This window comes from Delphinus delphis, chromosome X (genome assembly GCF_949987515.2).
Source record: "Delphinus delphis chromosome X, mDelDel1.2, whole genome shotgun sequence".
Lineage (NCBI taxonomy): Eukaryota > Metazoa > Chordata > Mammalia > Artiodactyla > Delphinidae > Delphinus > Delphinus delphis.
The window spans coordinates 119,392,542-119,407,544 of record NC_082704.1 but is presented as its reverse complement, the minus strand read 5'-3'; the positions used below and the strand labels follow the sequence as shown (position 1 = coordinate 119,407,544).

Here is a 15,003-nt window from a genome sequence, read left to right as displayed (position 1 = left end):
AGCTATGAGCACTGAAATCGGAATTTCGTATCATTTTCACGCATCAGGAAGTAGTCTTTTGATTCCGTGCCCCGCCCCGCCCCCATTAAAAAACTCTAAAAGCCGTCCTTAGCTCACGGGCTGCGGTTTGCTATCTGCGACACTTAACCGGTGATTGAAGATCGAGGTGTTCACAGGGGCATTGCCTGCTGCTGCCTGCTCTGGACCTGGTCCAGCCTGTGGGTGTCGAGCTGAGAGATGTACCGCGGAGTGGAAGGTTTTCTGTTTGGGGACAGGTGTCGTGTGGGTAGGACTCGGTCCTTTCAGCCTGCCCTTGGAAAGCTGCTCTTTGAAATGGGAAAACTTAGACACGCCGCACCCAGGGGTCTCGCTCCGGGACGAGTGGCTGCCTTCTGCCCAGGGCCAGCCGCTCCTACATGCATTGTCTCATCTTGCCCTTTGTTGCAACATGACTCTAAAGCACGCTGTTGCCTGTGGTTCTTGTTTCCTAGCTCTTCGTCCCAGGACCTGTCGAGCGGCCTGTGGGAGCAGACGCATCTGCAGCGCGCCTCTGACCACTTCAGCTCCCTGGGGAGCGTGGACAGCCTGGACCAGCCTGCCCAGTCCTACCCGTCCGGGCGCCTCTCGGCTGCCAAGTCCAACAGCAGCATCGACCACCTGGGCGGCCCGAGCAAGCGGGACTCCGCTTACGGCTCCTTTTCCACCAGCTCCAGCACGCCTGACCACACCCTGCCCAAGGCGGATGCCTCCTCTGCTGAGAACATCCTCTACAAAGTAGGCCTTTGGGAGGCCTCCACCGGAGGCAGTGACCGGCAGGGCCTGGCTGCCGGCGACCCTCAGTGTGTGGACGAGAGGCTCGGGTGCTTCCCCCCCAGGGTCCCCTGTGACAGCAGCAGGAGCCCCAGACCCGAGGACAGCCCTGAGCCCAAGCTAGCTGCTTCCGGGAGGTCCAGTTTTGGGCCAGTCTGGTATGTTCCCGATAAGAAGAAGGCCTCTTCGTCCCCTCCTCCGCCCCCTCCCCCTCTCCGCAGTGACAGCTTTGCGGCCACCAAGAGCCACGAGAAGACCCAGGGCCCTCCATTCTCAGAGGCGGCCACCACGCAGCACCCTCCGGGCCTGACCCGCGCTCAGTCCCACAGCGACTGGCGACCGGAAGCGGCCGATCAGCCGCAGAGACCAGCGCGCCTGGGCGACGGGAGGAGAGCCGGAAGCTCGGGCTGTGCGCCGGGTGTCCCCCTGGACTGCGGGTGGCCGCCGTGCGACAGCGGGGCCAGGGCCCTCCCGGGGGCCCCCAGCCGGCTCCAGGCCTCCCTGTCCAGCACGGACGTGCGCTGCCCGCCGCCTTCGCCCGCGTGCCAGCACCCGCGCCACTCCAGCGACGAGAGCCCCTTCTTTCACGAGGGGCCCGGTGCCGCCACGTGGCTCAGGGAGCAGCCGCCTGCCGAGCGCTTCCCGGATGACAGCCCCGCTCCGGTGGGGCGGCCCAGCGCTGGCGACCAGAACGGGGACGGTGGCGCGCAGAGCCGCTACTACTGCGTGACCTCCAGACGCGGCCCGCAGGGCGGCGCCCCGGCCGCGCAGCCCCGCTGCTACCCGCCCCGGCTCGAGGGGCCCCCGGGCGCCCGGCAAAGGGGGAGGGTGGCGCCGGCGGACAGGGAGGCCGGGGGCCACTGCGAGGGAGCCGAGGAACCACCCGCGGCCGGCCTCGTGGAAACGGCGAGTGTGAAGAGGGTCGCAGGGGGCTTCGCGTGGGGCCACGCGGGCGGCGAGATCTGCCCCCTGCAGACGCCCATGCTGCACTCGCTGACCCAGGAAGGGGCGCGCCGGCCTGAGGCCGGCCACGAGGGCGCCCCGGAGAGGCCCCTGCCCGAGGCCCCGGCGGGCAAACCCATGCGGAGGAGCGACCGTTTCGCCACCACCCTGAGGAACGAGATCCAGCTGCGGCGAGCCAGGCTGCAGAAGAGCCGGAGCACGGCAACCCTGGCCGGCGCCGCGGAGGGGGATGAGACCACCGCCGAGGCAGAGGCGCGCGACTGGGGGGTGCAGCCGGCAGGGGGCCCCCCGGAAGCCGCCTTCTCCAGCACATATAAGGACCACCTGAAGGAGGCGCAGGCCCGCGTCCTGAGGGCCACGTCGTTTAGGCGCCGCGACCTGGAGCCCTGCCCATCGGACCCCGACACCCTCCCTCGCGTCTGGGAGGCAGCCCCGGCCAGGCTGCCCTCGAGCGCCGGCGGCGCGCTGCACGCCCCGCGCATCGCAGGCCGGAGGCGCTTCACGGCCGAGCAGAAACTGAAGTCCTACTCCGAGCCCGAGAAGATGAACGAGGTGGGGCTCGCGGGGGATGAACGCCCGCGCCAGCGCCCCGCGCCTCCCGACGAGACCGTGCGCACTTTTGCCGACAGGTGGAAGTTTTTTGAGGAAACCAGCAAGCCCGTAGGCCAGCGGTCGGGGCTGAGGCCGGCACCCTGTGGGTTCCCCAAGGAGAAGCCAGAGAGGCCTTGGACAGCGGGCCCCGGAAAGGAGGGAAAGGTGGGGAGATCAGACCCACCTCAGAGGCTGGGAACCTTTGCAGAGTATCAAGCCTCGTGGAGGGAACAGAGGAAAGCCCCGGAAGCCAGGAGTTCTGGGAGGTACCACTCGGCAGACAACATCCTGGACGTGGGTCTGGACCAACACGAGAGGCCACAGTACATCCACGGAAGGTCCCGGTCGTCGCCCTCGACCGACCTCTACAAGCAGGTAAGCGTCCTGCAGGGAGCCAGGACAGAGCCACCGCAGTCCCATCTTAAGGTGCGTATAGGACAGCCCCAGGACATCATGGCCCATTGCCGTTGTGACTTGTGTCCAGCTGTCTGAGCGTTAGGTGCACCAGCTTTTCTAGTATCAGCACCTGGGGACGGAGGCGATACACGCATGACAATTGCGAGTGCCCTGTTCTCACCCACGTCTCGAGTTCCCAGCCTCATTGTCAGCTCTCGCTGAAGCGGTCTTTCCCTTTGATTAGCTTGCCCTTAATATACAAAGGGAAGAAATTGGGGGAGATGATAGAAAATGGCAAGCACTCCTCTGAAATTACAAGGGGTGCGTTATAGCATGGCTTAAGGCAACCTTGATGTCACTTGTGCTATTAGTTTTCTTCTTAGTCCCTTTTTGTGGTGAAATATTTTTAAAGGTTGTTCTGGGGCAAATGTAATTGGAAATGCAGTGTGTTAAACTATTTCACTTTTTTTTAAAGTAGGAGTTTTGATGGTGAAAGTTGATGGGAAGGTTTCTGAAAAGCTGCACATTTGTATCCATACCTCAAAGTCCATAGTCAGTCTCCCTCTCCCACTCTCTCTGCTTTTTCTCCCCCTTCCATCTGCATTTGTACATTTCAAAGAAAAGATTTCCTGCAGCATCAGATGGAGGTTCTTTTAAGAAAAACCAGCCATCGGTTTGTTACACAATAATGAACGTCCGCGTGTGAAGACAGGTGCAGGTTTCTGTGTGGCCCCCTGGTGCAGAAAGGCCTGCAAACACCGCGACCGTGTGCCCATGCCCCGTGCAGTGTGACCTCTGAGAATTCCATGCTTGATCGGTCAAGAAACAAGGCTCCCAGACTCCAGGTCCCGGGGCTTGAGGTTTCGCTGCAGGGAGCCGTGACCAGTTGGGTTTGATTTGATGAGGGTTTGGGGGCCAGTGTGTCAACACAGATTTATGACCCTCACGTAGGAGTTCTGCTTCCTGCCCAGAGCCGAAGGGGACACACGGTCTTGTTGAGTCTTTTTGGTGAGACGCTTTGGAGAGCCGGGCTCGCGGGTCCCGTGGCCGGCTGACGGCAGGCGGCGTCACTGCCTTCGTGGTGCGGGCTCACAGGGCGAACCCACAATGAAGGGTTCGTGATCACAGAGGTCTCGGAGGCGGTGGCTTGATGACCGGGTGTCTCATTGTGCCACCCTTGGCAGGAAGCTTCTGTGGAAGTGCGACGGCAAACGGAGGACCCCGGTGCGCGCAGAGAGCTTTCTTCCTCAGTCCAGGCCGAGGAGGGACGCCCCACCCCAAGGTAGGAGACTCTCGGACTCGGGGTTACTGAGAAGGCATCTTGGGGTGGGCTGCGTTATGGTGGGTGAGTGCTTGGGCGTCCGGTTTCCGCCAGACCCGAAGTGGCCACGAACCAGGTTCAGCTTCCAGCGTCCCCAGGACCAAGCCCTCAGCCCTGCACCACTGCCGGCGGGAGAAGCATCCCCAGGGCGGGGACGCTCTGAATGCCATCGTGGCATTTTTGGTTCTTAAAACAGCTGCTGTGTTTTCCGTACAGTGAAGTTCTTTATGTTCACAGAACGAGAAACCCAGCGTAGTGGCTTGAATGACATGCTTTATCCAGAGCGGCCATCTGACGGGATGCCTTAACGTCGAGGGCACGGCTGGGTTGCTGGGTCTGGAAATCCACATTGTCTGGAAGGATTGTTGGTCAAAGGACGAGGGCAAGCCTTTCTCAATTGGCCTTATTTACTGACTTAATTTTGAGCTTTAAAATAGAAATCGAGTCGGTTGGCTCCCCAGGAGGGGATCAGAGCATCTGAAAGAACGGAATGGCAGCAGTGTTACACTGTCACGTGCCCTGATTCTCCAGTGTGTCCAGTGTGGCTGTGTCACTGTAGTGAGGGTGGAATTTAGGTGAAACACATACTGTCATCTGGACCCTTGTCCACAAGGAGGGCGGGGGAGGGAAGTGTAGGTCACTGCAGGAACTGGGGTACGACCTTATTTTAAAAGGGCTGATGGAAGAATGGAAGCAAATTTGTACACAGTAGCGTCGCTGAGTGCATATCTTTCTGTTCCTGGAGCATCTCTGGGAGTTGGTGTGCCGCTCAAATTAAACACCAACCTCAAAATTGAAGATTCTGTCCCAGAGATGACCAGTTTAAATGCTTGCTTTTGAGAGCCTTACGTAACGGGGTTTTATTTCATTTGGCTGTCAGCTGAGCGTTGCTGGCCTTGAACAGGAGTGCCGGTGGCTCTGAGGGAGCAGGCGTGGTGGTCTGTGTGTGCACGTGTAGGATATGGTCGCAGTTACTTACCAGTCTGCACGGCCAAGACCAGAGACCCCGGGTGAGAGAGGAAGGTCCGTGAATCACACACGTACAGAGCCGAGCTGTGTCTGAGCGGCACAGTCAGAGCTCCATGGCTCTGGATTGCGAGCAGCTCACGTGCCAAGTGCCAGCTGTCCTCTTTATCAAAAGCCACCTCCGGGCCCTGCTGCCGTCGTGGGAGTGCGAGCAGTGCTGTAGTGCGGTGCGGCGCAGTGCGGCGGGGACGCTCCCCGCACACTCGGGCGCGGGCTTCGCTGCTGCACGGAGGCCTCGGGCGTTTATCCTGCAGAGAGACACGCATGTGCTGCTTGGAGTTCAGCTCTCCTGCTGTGAAGAGTCCTAACACATGGCTTCTAATGTACGTACCGTGTGTGTGTGCGCGCGCGCGCGTGCGTGCGTGTGTGCGCGCGCGTGCGTGTGTGCGGTAACGGCACTGTCGGCAGCGAAGGGGTCAACGGGAACGGGGGAGGGACCCCACGCTGCCTGTCTCACAGCTGTGTCCTCTGGCAGGCTGCGTAACCACTCTGACAGAACGAGTTCCAGAAACTTTCTGCTTCTGAGCTGCAAACCCAGCAATTTTCAGAATCATTGTGTGTGCTTTTAAAGAGTGGTGAGACTCAGTGAAATCCTAGATTAGGGATGTCAAAGAGGCTTTTTTTTTTTTTTTTTGAGAAAATGTTTATCTTCTGAAGGAGCAGCGAGGAAGAGTGCCCTTGAAACATTAAATGGGAGAAAAAAGAAATGAAAATGCAGGCAGGGACTGTCCTTTGCTCACCAAAACCCAATCTATAATGCAAAGATTTAAAGATGCCCGGTGTTTTGCATACATTGATGTAACATATCTGTGTAAAGAAATCGAATCGCTGATCTGTTAACAGGAACACGATGATGAAGACTGGCTTCTGTTGTGATGCCAGAAGAGCGTCGAGAGAACATTTATGCAGCAAATCGAATTGAGAACATTTTTGTGAGGTTCAGGATTCTGTGTTCCAGATAAAGTAGGACAGAGGTTCTGCCCCAGGGGACCTCCCAGCGTAGGGGGGACGGAGAGACACCAGCACTCAGCACTGAAGCGATGATGCGTAATTGTCATCTTTGTGAAAAGTCACGGGATGGTTCAGAATCTTGGAGGGACGAGGGTGAGGCGACTTCTGCCTGGGGGTTGTGGACACGACGGTGGTGTTTGAGCAGGACCCAGGCCCTCGGGAGAAGATCTGACAGCGTTTGCTTGCCTCCAGCTGTGTTCGCGTGGGAGTGGCCTCCTCAACCATCATGTTTCCAGAGCCAGCGTCCACTGTTTTTGGAGGTTTTGCGCCAGATCTCCAAGCTCAGGTGTCCTGACTGACGGCAGTCTGCTCCCTGCCCCAGTGTCACGGGGACCTTGAGAGCTCGGTGCAGCAGTTTGCGTGGCTGCCGTGACAGACTGCCGGGGTCTGGGCGACATCAGCAGCAGACAGGCATTTATTTATTTATTTATTTTTGCGGTATGCGGGCCTCTCACTGCTGTGGCCTCTCCTGCTGCGGAGCACAGGCTCCGGACGCGCAGGCTCAGCGGCTATGGCTCATGGGCCCAGCCGCTCTGCGGCATGTGGGATCCTCCCGGACCGGGGCACGAACCCGTGTCCCCTGCATTGGCAGGCGGACTCTCAACCACTGCGCCACCAGGGAAGCCCCAGACGGTTATTTTCTCACAGCTCTGGAGGCCTGAGTCTAAGCTCCAGGTGCTGGCAGGGTGGGTGTCTCCCAGGGCCTCTCTCGGGGTCTTGCAGGCGGCCGCCTTCTCCCTGTGTCCTCACCTGGTCTTCCCTCTGTGTGTGTCTCTGTCCTGATCTCTTCTTAGAAGGACACCAGCCAGATTGGATTAGGGTCCCCCCCATGCCCTCATTTTGCCTTAATCACCTCTTGAAAGAGCTTCATTCCATCACCTTCTGAAGTCCTGGGGGGTTAGGACTTCAAGGTATGAAGGGGGGAGCAGAGTTAGCTCCTAATACTAGGAGGAGTGTCTCTGCTTCTCTCTAACGCCTTTAACCGGTTCTGTCTGCTGTGTCCACTCTCTCAGGAAGCGTCCTTTCATTGTCCAGACAAGGTCACGCCTGATGTCCTAGCGTTTAAAATAAAGGAGCTGCCATCCTAGCGAGCAGCTGGTGAAGAGGGGAGAACAGTGACGCCCCTTTGGAGGTCTGTTGCCGGCGTGGAGTTGCACACACCCTCTGGTGGGTGATTCCCTTTCTAAGAGTGACCTTCTGAGCAGACGCCCATCGCCCTGTAAACAGCGTATGGGGACCAGGGGCTCTGGTGCCGCCTCTGCCGCTTCTCATGGAGCTGCCCCCTCGTCGGCTGCTCTCTCCCTGCCTGGATGGCTGGTAGCGCCCCTGGCAGACCCTGGGCAGAGTGGAGGTGGGGCTCTGTGCTCCTTCTGGATCGTGGGGAATGTGCTTCCATGTTGGCATGACCTGCGTGCTGGAATTGTATTGACGATTTTAGTATACGTGACAGTACAGTGCATGAAGCGGGCTTTCCGTGCCCGTTAGAGGGGAGTCGTCAGCATCTCAAATTTGGCACGCAGACTTGTTGGCCAGTGTCGTGTTTTAAGCCTTGTGAGAAAGCTAAGTTTGCCACGTGGGGTCCGTGCCCCTCACACGTGACGGTCTTCTAGAGGACTGCGTCTGCGGGGTTCTGCACACAGGTCTTGTAGGGGAAGAGCCCGGGAGGCTGTGGCCACTGGCAGGCTCTCACTCCCCGGCCTTCTCCCGGCCATTTCTGCCCCCATAGGAGCTGCCGCCAGCAGGCTGGCTCTGATCCGCAGGCTTGTGTTTTGTTGCGACAGATGGGAGAGGAGGGGCGGGGGGAGAATAAGAATAAATCCTAAATCCCGCTAACAGCCAGAAGGTGGAGTCTGTATGAAATCAAGCTCTTTCATTTCACGTGAAATTCATCAACAAGCTAAGTCCACCTGAGGGTCACCTTCCTGTACTTTTGCCCTGAGAGGTGATTTGCGGTACAGAGCTCGATGCCAAGGCTGATTTCCATTTACTCCACAGGCTGCTTGCAAGTAGGTTTCAGAGTGAGAGCGTTGCCATCCGACCTGCACCCCTCATTTGTTGCTTTGGGGGAGACGTTTACTTCTCCTGGCCTTCAGTTAGCTAAGGGGCGGTTGAAGCTTTCCGTTCTGAACTGCTGTGCTGGGTAATTAGGAAGCCCACGCTGGCATGATCACAAGGGGAACCTCAAGCTTGGAAGTTTTCTGGGGTGGAGCCCGGCATCGGCACAGCTCCCTCTCGGGCAGTGCACTGTCTCCCGTGCCCAGAGCCCTTGCTGAGACACAGACCTCCGTCCTCCCAGAGGTGAAAAGCAGCGGCTGTCGGAAGACCCTGGGCCCGGGCTCCGGTGGTGTGTTTTTACGTCTTGCTTTGTGACGACACTTTCCCCTCGTGTTTATAGCCGCGTGGCTTCAGGAAGAGCAGAGTCAGGACGAGGCACAGCAGGTTGTTGACCTGCCGGCTTGGTCTCATGACTGCACGCTATTCTGAAGGACGCATTGTCAGGCGGTGGTTTGAGGGTTCCAGGGCTTGGGGCCCTGGAGCAGAAAGTGAGGCCAGGGAGCCAGGTCCACGGAGCAGTGAGATGTGGGCAGAGACCGTGCCGAAATGTTAACCACTGCGGCGCCGAGGGACAGCAACGGAGACTGGACCCGGGCACCCTAGTTCCGGACGCGGCGGGGAAGCGGTCCTCCACAGACCCCACTTGTGAAGGCAGCCTCTGCCCTCTGAGAGGGTTCTGACACACGTCGGCTGATTGCCCCGGTGGCTGCATGCGAGTCCTTTGTTGGGGGCGGGGGTGGGGGAGGGAAAAGCCAAGAGTCCACGGCCCCTCTTCTTGGATGGAGAGACTTCCACAGCTGTTTGACAGGATCCTCTGCTCTTTTATCCTCTGGTCTCCTTTCTTCTCAGTTGACTCCTGTCTTCAAGCTCAAACCCTTGGGACTTCCCTGGTGGTGCAGTGGTTAAGAATCCACCTGCCAAGGCAGGGGACACAGGTTTGATCCCTGGTCCGGGAAGATCCCACGTGCCATGGAGCAGCTGAGCCCGCGAACCACAACTACTGAGCCTGCACGCCACAGCTACTGAAGCCCATGCGCCCTAGAGCCCACGCGCCACAACTACCGAGCCCGCGTGCTGCAGCTGCTGAAGCCCGCACACCTAGAGTTATGCTCCGCAACAAGAGAAGCCACCGCATTGAGAAGCCCGCGCACCGCAAGGAAGGGTAGCCCCCGCTCGCCGCAACTAGAGAAAGTCCGTGCATAGCAACAAAGACCCAATGCAGCCAAAAAAAAAAAAGCTCAAACCCTTGTCAGTTGCCCTTGGTCGAACTTGCACGTACAGGTACTCTTTGCTGTTTTTGCCTTTCTCCAGAAACCCACAAGAACACACCGCCACTCATCATCTCCTTTTGATCCTTCCACCCATGCTTCTTTGCTCGATGCCGTGTTTTAAGTCAGCGTACCATGGTTTAGGGCTGGGATGACCTGGAAGGCGGCCATATGGGTTTAAGTACACCTTACGTTAATGCTCTTCATGGTGGCAGGGGTGTCGGCAAAGTCTCCTCTGACTGCTTTTGAGACGATCTTTGCTGCCTTTCACTTCTTCTAGACCCTTCTGGCTCGTTGTCTCATTAAAGTGCTTTCCTCTTGGCTCAAGAACCGAACTGTCGGGACTTCCCTGGTGGTCCAGTGGTTAAGAATCCGCCTCCCAACACAGGGGACGCAGGTTTGATCCCTGGTCGGAGACCTAAGATCCCACGTGCCACGGGGCAGCCAAGCCTGAGCAAAAGAACCGAATTGTCAAGGACTGGATCTCTGATTCCTGTTTCTTCTAATGGGACCGAGTGTGGCGACCTACTTAATCCTAATGTGGTAGACTTTCATACCGTTAATGGGTGGTCACGCGTCTTAATCCAGGCTGCGTGGTGAATCCGTGTTGGGAACACGAGGACGTCTCATCCGTGAGCTGTGAACACCGACTTGTGGCTCCTCCCCTGCGGAAGGTGCGGCCTGCGAGAGGCACTTCAGCGTCCTCGCAGGGTGGAAACGAGATCGAGCTTCGTTGCAGAAGGGGACGTGGCAGAGCCACGCTAGGATGAAAGCTTGCTTCCCAGAGATGATCGAGGGCATCCCCGATGCCGGGGAGGGTCGTGGTTGAGTCCACGTATCCTTCTCACACCTGCCTCTCCCCAGGCCTTCTTGAGCAATGTTCGGGAACTTTGGAGACCAGGTACCAGGCGCAGGCTTTTCTCTCTTGGGCAAGGACGAGGCAGCTTAACTGCAGTAGGTTTCTCCTGTGTTCCTTTCTGTCTGTGTCGGCATTTGATATTAGAACTCTGAAATCATTGGAGAAGACCCGCGGGCAGTGAGTCTCGGGCCCACCGAGGTCAGGCGCCCTGACGAGATGGCTTCGAGGACCGGACACCTGTCCAGTTTGACCTCCGTCCCTTGGGACTCACAGGCTTTGTAGGTGTCTGTGTGTTGGGTCACGTTGGCTGCTGTCTGTGAGGTTCCTGTAAATGACTTGCTTTAATTTTTAAGTTACGTGAAGTAACTTATGCTGCTGTATTTAAAATGGATAACCAACAAGGGCCTGCTGTGTAAAACAGGGAACTCTGCTCACTATTATGTAACAACCTAAATGGGAAACCAGTTGGGAAAAGGAGTAGATAAGACTTAATCACTTTGCTCTACATGTGAAACTAATGCAACATTGTTACTCAGCTAGACTCCAACATAAAATAAAAGTTTAAAAACATAAAATAAAAAATAAGTAACTTACGCTTTTTGCAATGGGGCTGAAAAGATTGTATTTATTTTAAAATTGTGGTGGGATCCACGTAATGTAAAGTTAACCATTTGAGTGTATGTGATTCAGTAACACTTAATACATTCACAGCATTAGGCATCCATCACCACCGTCTAGTTCCAGAAGGTTTTCATCACCCCAAAAGGAGACCTTGTACCCCTTGAGTGGTCGCTCCTGAAGTGGGTTTATTATTTTTCTCCCCCCTCCCCCCTTTCCACTTCTCATTTTCCTTTTTTTAAAAATCATTTTTGGCTGCGTGGGTCTTCATTGCTGCACAGGGCTTTCTCTAGTTGCAGAGAGCGGGGGCTACTCTTTGTTGCGGTGCACGGGCTTCTCATCATGGGAGCTTCTCTTGTTGCGGAGCACAGGCTCTAGGCGCGTGGGCTTCAGTAGTTGTGGCACGCAGGCTCAGTAGTTGTGGCTCGCGGGCTCTAGAGCGCAGGCTCCATAGTTGTGGCGCACGGGCTTAGTTGCTCCGCGGCATGTGGGATCTTCCCGGACCAGGGCTCGAACCCGTGTCCCCTGCATCAAGGGCGGATTCTTAACCACTGCGCCACCAGGGAAGTCCCCGTGAAGTGGGTTAATTTTAAGGTTCAATTTGAAGTGACGCCCTCTCTAGAGTTAGACCGCATCTTATACATGGCTGCCATCAGTCAGAGGTGAGGTGGACCCTTGGCTGTCAGAGTTGATTTCCTCGTACTCGGTGTGTTAAGTGGTGGTGAGACGCCTGCAGCTAGTCCCAGAAATCAGTTTTCTCGTAAACTTTCTGAAGGTCCACATGTTGAAAATAAAAAACAATGGTTCTGCGATTTGCCTCTTAAGCAGCGTAAGGTGCATTAAAATATTTCCGAGTGGACGTGAAACATGCATGAAACCGAGGAGTCGGTGGATCCCCTCGGTCCCCCAGGCAGCCACCTGCTCTCCCCTGGCACTGTGGAGGTCGCATCACCTCCACCAGCGGCTGCAGTCAGAGGACAGGAAGGTGAAGGAGGAAGACAGTGGTGCGGGCAGTGGGAGGGCGCTAGCCGGGAAAGTGCATGGACTTGAGGTTTTCTCAGATGCAGCACTTGGAGCACGTGGGTTCCTGGAAAACGTGCCTGTTCTCTTTCGAGTTGAACCTTTTGTGTCTTTATTTCCATGTGAATCTTAACATTATTACCAGGATATCCTGGATGGTGTGCACGGTCGTGCCTGTGTGTGTGGGGAGCCCCACTGTCAGAGGTAATGAGGTTGCTGTCCCGTGCAGGGAGGAGAGAATGAGTCCAGGCTCACACGTGAACCCAGCTCTCCCGCCGAGGCGAGGGACAAGTCATCAGGGTGCCATGCCAGCAGAGCTCCAGGTCCTGTCTGTCCGGAGACGCGTGATGAGTCCTTTCGTGGCATCTGGGAACCCAGGGTAGCTGAACCCACGAGAGGCGGGGTGTCCGGAGCCACGAGAGGAAGAGTTCATTCCCAGCAAAGCCTTTCAAGTCACGTTGGCTTTATAGTTCTTTTCCCACGTCACTTGCAAATGTGTTGTGTGTTATGTAGTCTATGAGCCATAAAACTAAGGAAAATATATTTAGACACATTTAACAATACAATAAAAGGCCACACGTTGCGTGATTCTGGTGCGTGTGCGCTGCCCAGAACAGGTCGATCCGTAGAGACAGAAGGGAGATGGGTGGCTGACAGGAGTGAAGGCCCGAGGGAACGGCAGTCACTGCCAGGCGGTGTGGAGTTCTTGGCGGGTGAGGGAAACGCTTTGGAATTAGATAGTGGTGGTGGCTGCACAACTCTGTGAGTTTACTGAGAGCCACTAAATCATACGCTTCCAAAGGCTGAATTGTAGGGTATGCGAACTTCATCTCGATTTTTAAAATCTGGTCGGTGCTGAGAGTCCCCAGGAAGAAAAGGTTTTAAAATTTAAAACGAGGCCGCGCGTTACCCAGGTCTGAGAGTTGCGGCTCTAGCTCAGACTTGGCCAAGGATCAGATGGTGAGTACTTTGGGCTTTAAGGACCTCAGTGTTCCTGCTTGCGGACATCTCTGCCCTTGTAGCCCGGGAGCAGCCGTGGACAGTCCATGAAGAGGTGGGTGTGGCTGTGCTCCCATAAAACTGGACAGAGAAGGTTTGCCAGCCCTGGGATTTGACCAAGGGCCGTAAGAGATTGGCCTTCAGCGAGTGTGCTTCCCGGACGGGGAGGTGAGGCCTGCATGGCCGACTGTCTGGATGTTTGCAGAGAGGCTTCTCACGTGCTTCTCTGCAGCATGACGTCCGTTCCTCTTGCCATTTTCATTTTACTGGTCTCTCCGGCTTGGTTGACTTAACTGTGGCCCGTTCACGGCATGAGCGTGTGGGAGAGCGAAGGATGCTGTTAAGCACGGGCTCCTTGGTGATGCTCTGACTTGGAGCGCTGGCATCCTTGGACTGTAAGAGCTCAGTTCAGGCGAAGTGACTTGGGGAAGGGTTGAGGCTTCGCCAGGCTTGGCCCAGCGGCTACGAGGAGTTCTTGCGGCATTTCAGCGTGCCGGGGTGCTTATCGTGTTCCGTTCCCTTCTTATCTGTGGACTTCCTCGAGGACGTGAATGTACTGTATCAAGTGAAGGCGCATTTGTATTCAACTTGTTACAAGTATTTACGATGCACAGCCTTAACGACATGAACACAGCGTAGGCTTTGAGCACCTTGTACACCCTGATAATTACGCCTTGTTCTAGGAAACACGGATATATGAAAACCCAACGATAAACCTTAATATTATAAAAGTGCTCCCCCTTTACAAATTGTTCATAGAGGGTGTCCTTTAAAAATGGATTCCTAGAGCAAAAGCAGCACCCAGATCCTGGTTTCTAATACGCTTCTCCATGAGGAGGACGCAGGGATCCTTGGAGGAACGGCTGACGCTAGGGCTGGGGCAGAGGGTGTGTGCGGAACGAGTATGGAGTGTCTTGCTCCCTAAAAGTAAGGAAGTGTTCAAACAAACACAAAACCCTGTAACAGTGAGGCTATGCCAGAGGGACCACAGGGGTCCACTTAGAGGTAGGTATGACCAAAGCTGCAATGAAATAAAGTGGTGCAGGATTATAACCCAGCGTATAAAGTATCCCTGAGTCCACACTGATAGACGTAAATGATTGGGTATATTAATAAGTGGGGGAGAAGAGACAAATCTGTGCCGAAAAATTCCAGATCTCTGTAGATCCTCTGCCCTCAAGGGGGTGGGGCAGAGCCCTTCATTCCTGTAATATGGGCTCCATATGGTAACGTCGTTCCGCAGAGGGCAGGGTGAACAGGTGGGGTGAAAGTCACGTGACCGAGGAGAAGCGGATGCACGCCGTACCTGACACTGCCAGCCGATGAGCAGACTGCTGTGTTGACGGCGTGATCCTTGGTATCATATGGTAAGCAGGGCATTCACCTCTTGTGGCCTGCCCTCCACGTCCATAACTCCAGGGTAATCACGACAAAAACATCAGACGCATCCCAGTTGAGAGGCATTCTGCAAAATGCCGGCACGGTACTCCTCCAAACCGTGGAGGGCGTGGAAAACAAGGGCAGTCTGAGCTGTCGCTTAGGTGGGAGGAGCTGAAGCAGATGTGACAACTAAATGCAATGTGGTGTCCTGGCTGGGATCCTGGGACAGAAGGAGGCTATTAGGCGAGAGTGAAGGAAGTCTGAATAAAGTGTAGACTCCAGTTAATATGAATGTACCAAGATTGGGGTCACTAGTTACGGCGAAGGTACTCATGTCATGTGTAGACAGTAGGGGAAACTGGGGTGTAGGGTACATGGGAACATTCTCCTCTCGTTGCAATTTTTCTGTCAATCTAAAACCATGTTAAAATAAAGTTTTGAGATGTTTCGAGTTACTCAGTTTGTAAACATCAGGAACATACCTTTTGAGCAGTAAGTGGGTGAAATCCCTGGTCAGCCGCCAGGCTCTTACTGGATGCCTGTTACGTGGATGGCCTCACATTGTGCTCTGAGGTATAGACAGGTGTGGAGCTGGCCTGGGGTGGATGGTGCCCTCTCTTAGTGATGGGATCCTGTACTTGGTAGAATAACACGTGGAGATGAAAACTAGTGCAAAGAATGTGGGA

At 55.8% G+C, this 15,003-nt stretch overlaps 1 protein-coding gene across 2 annotated transcripts in view; it reads left to right on the top strand.

Moving 5' to 3' along the window:
* SHROOM2 (shroom family member 2) overlaps nucleotides 1-15,003 on the top strand; it is a 135,581-nt gene that overhangs the window by 82,731 nt on the left and 37,847 nt on the right. For both annotated transcript variants that reach the window (XM_060003161.1, XM_060003160.1), the window contains exons 4-5: nucleotides 492-2,739; nucleotides 3,945-4,042. In XM_060003161.1, coding sequence (XP_059859144.1) covers nucleotides 492-2,739; nucleotides 3,945-4,042 — 2,346 coding nt within the window. The remainder of the gene's footprint in view (nucleotides 1-491; nucleotides 2,740-3,944; nucleotides 4,043-15,003) is intronic.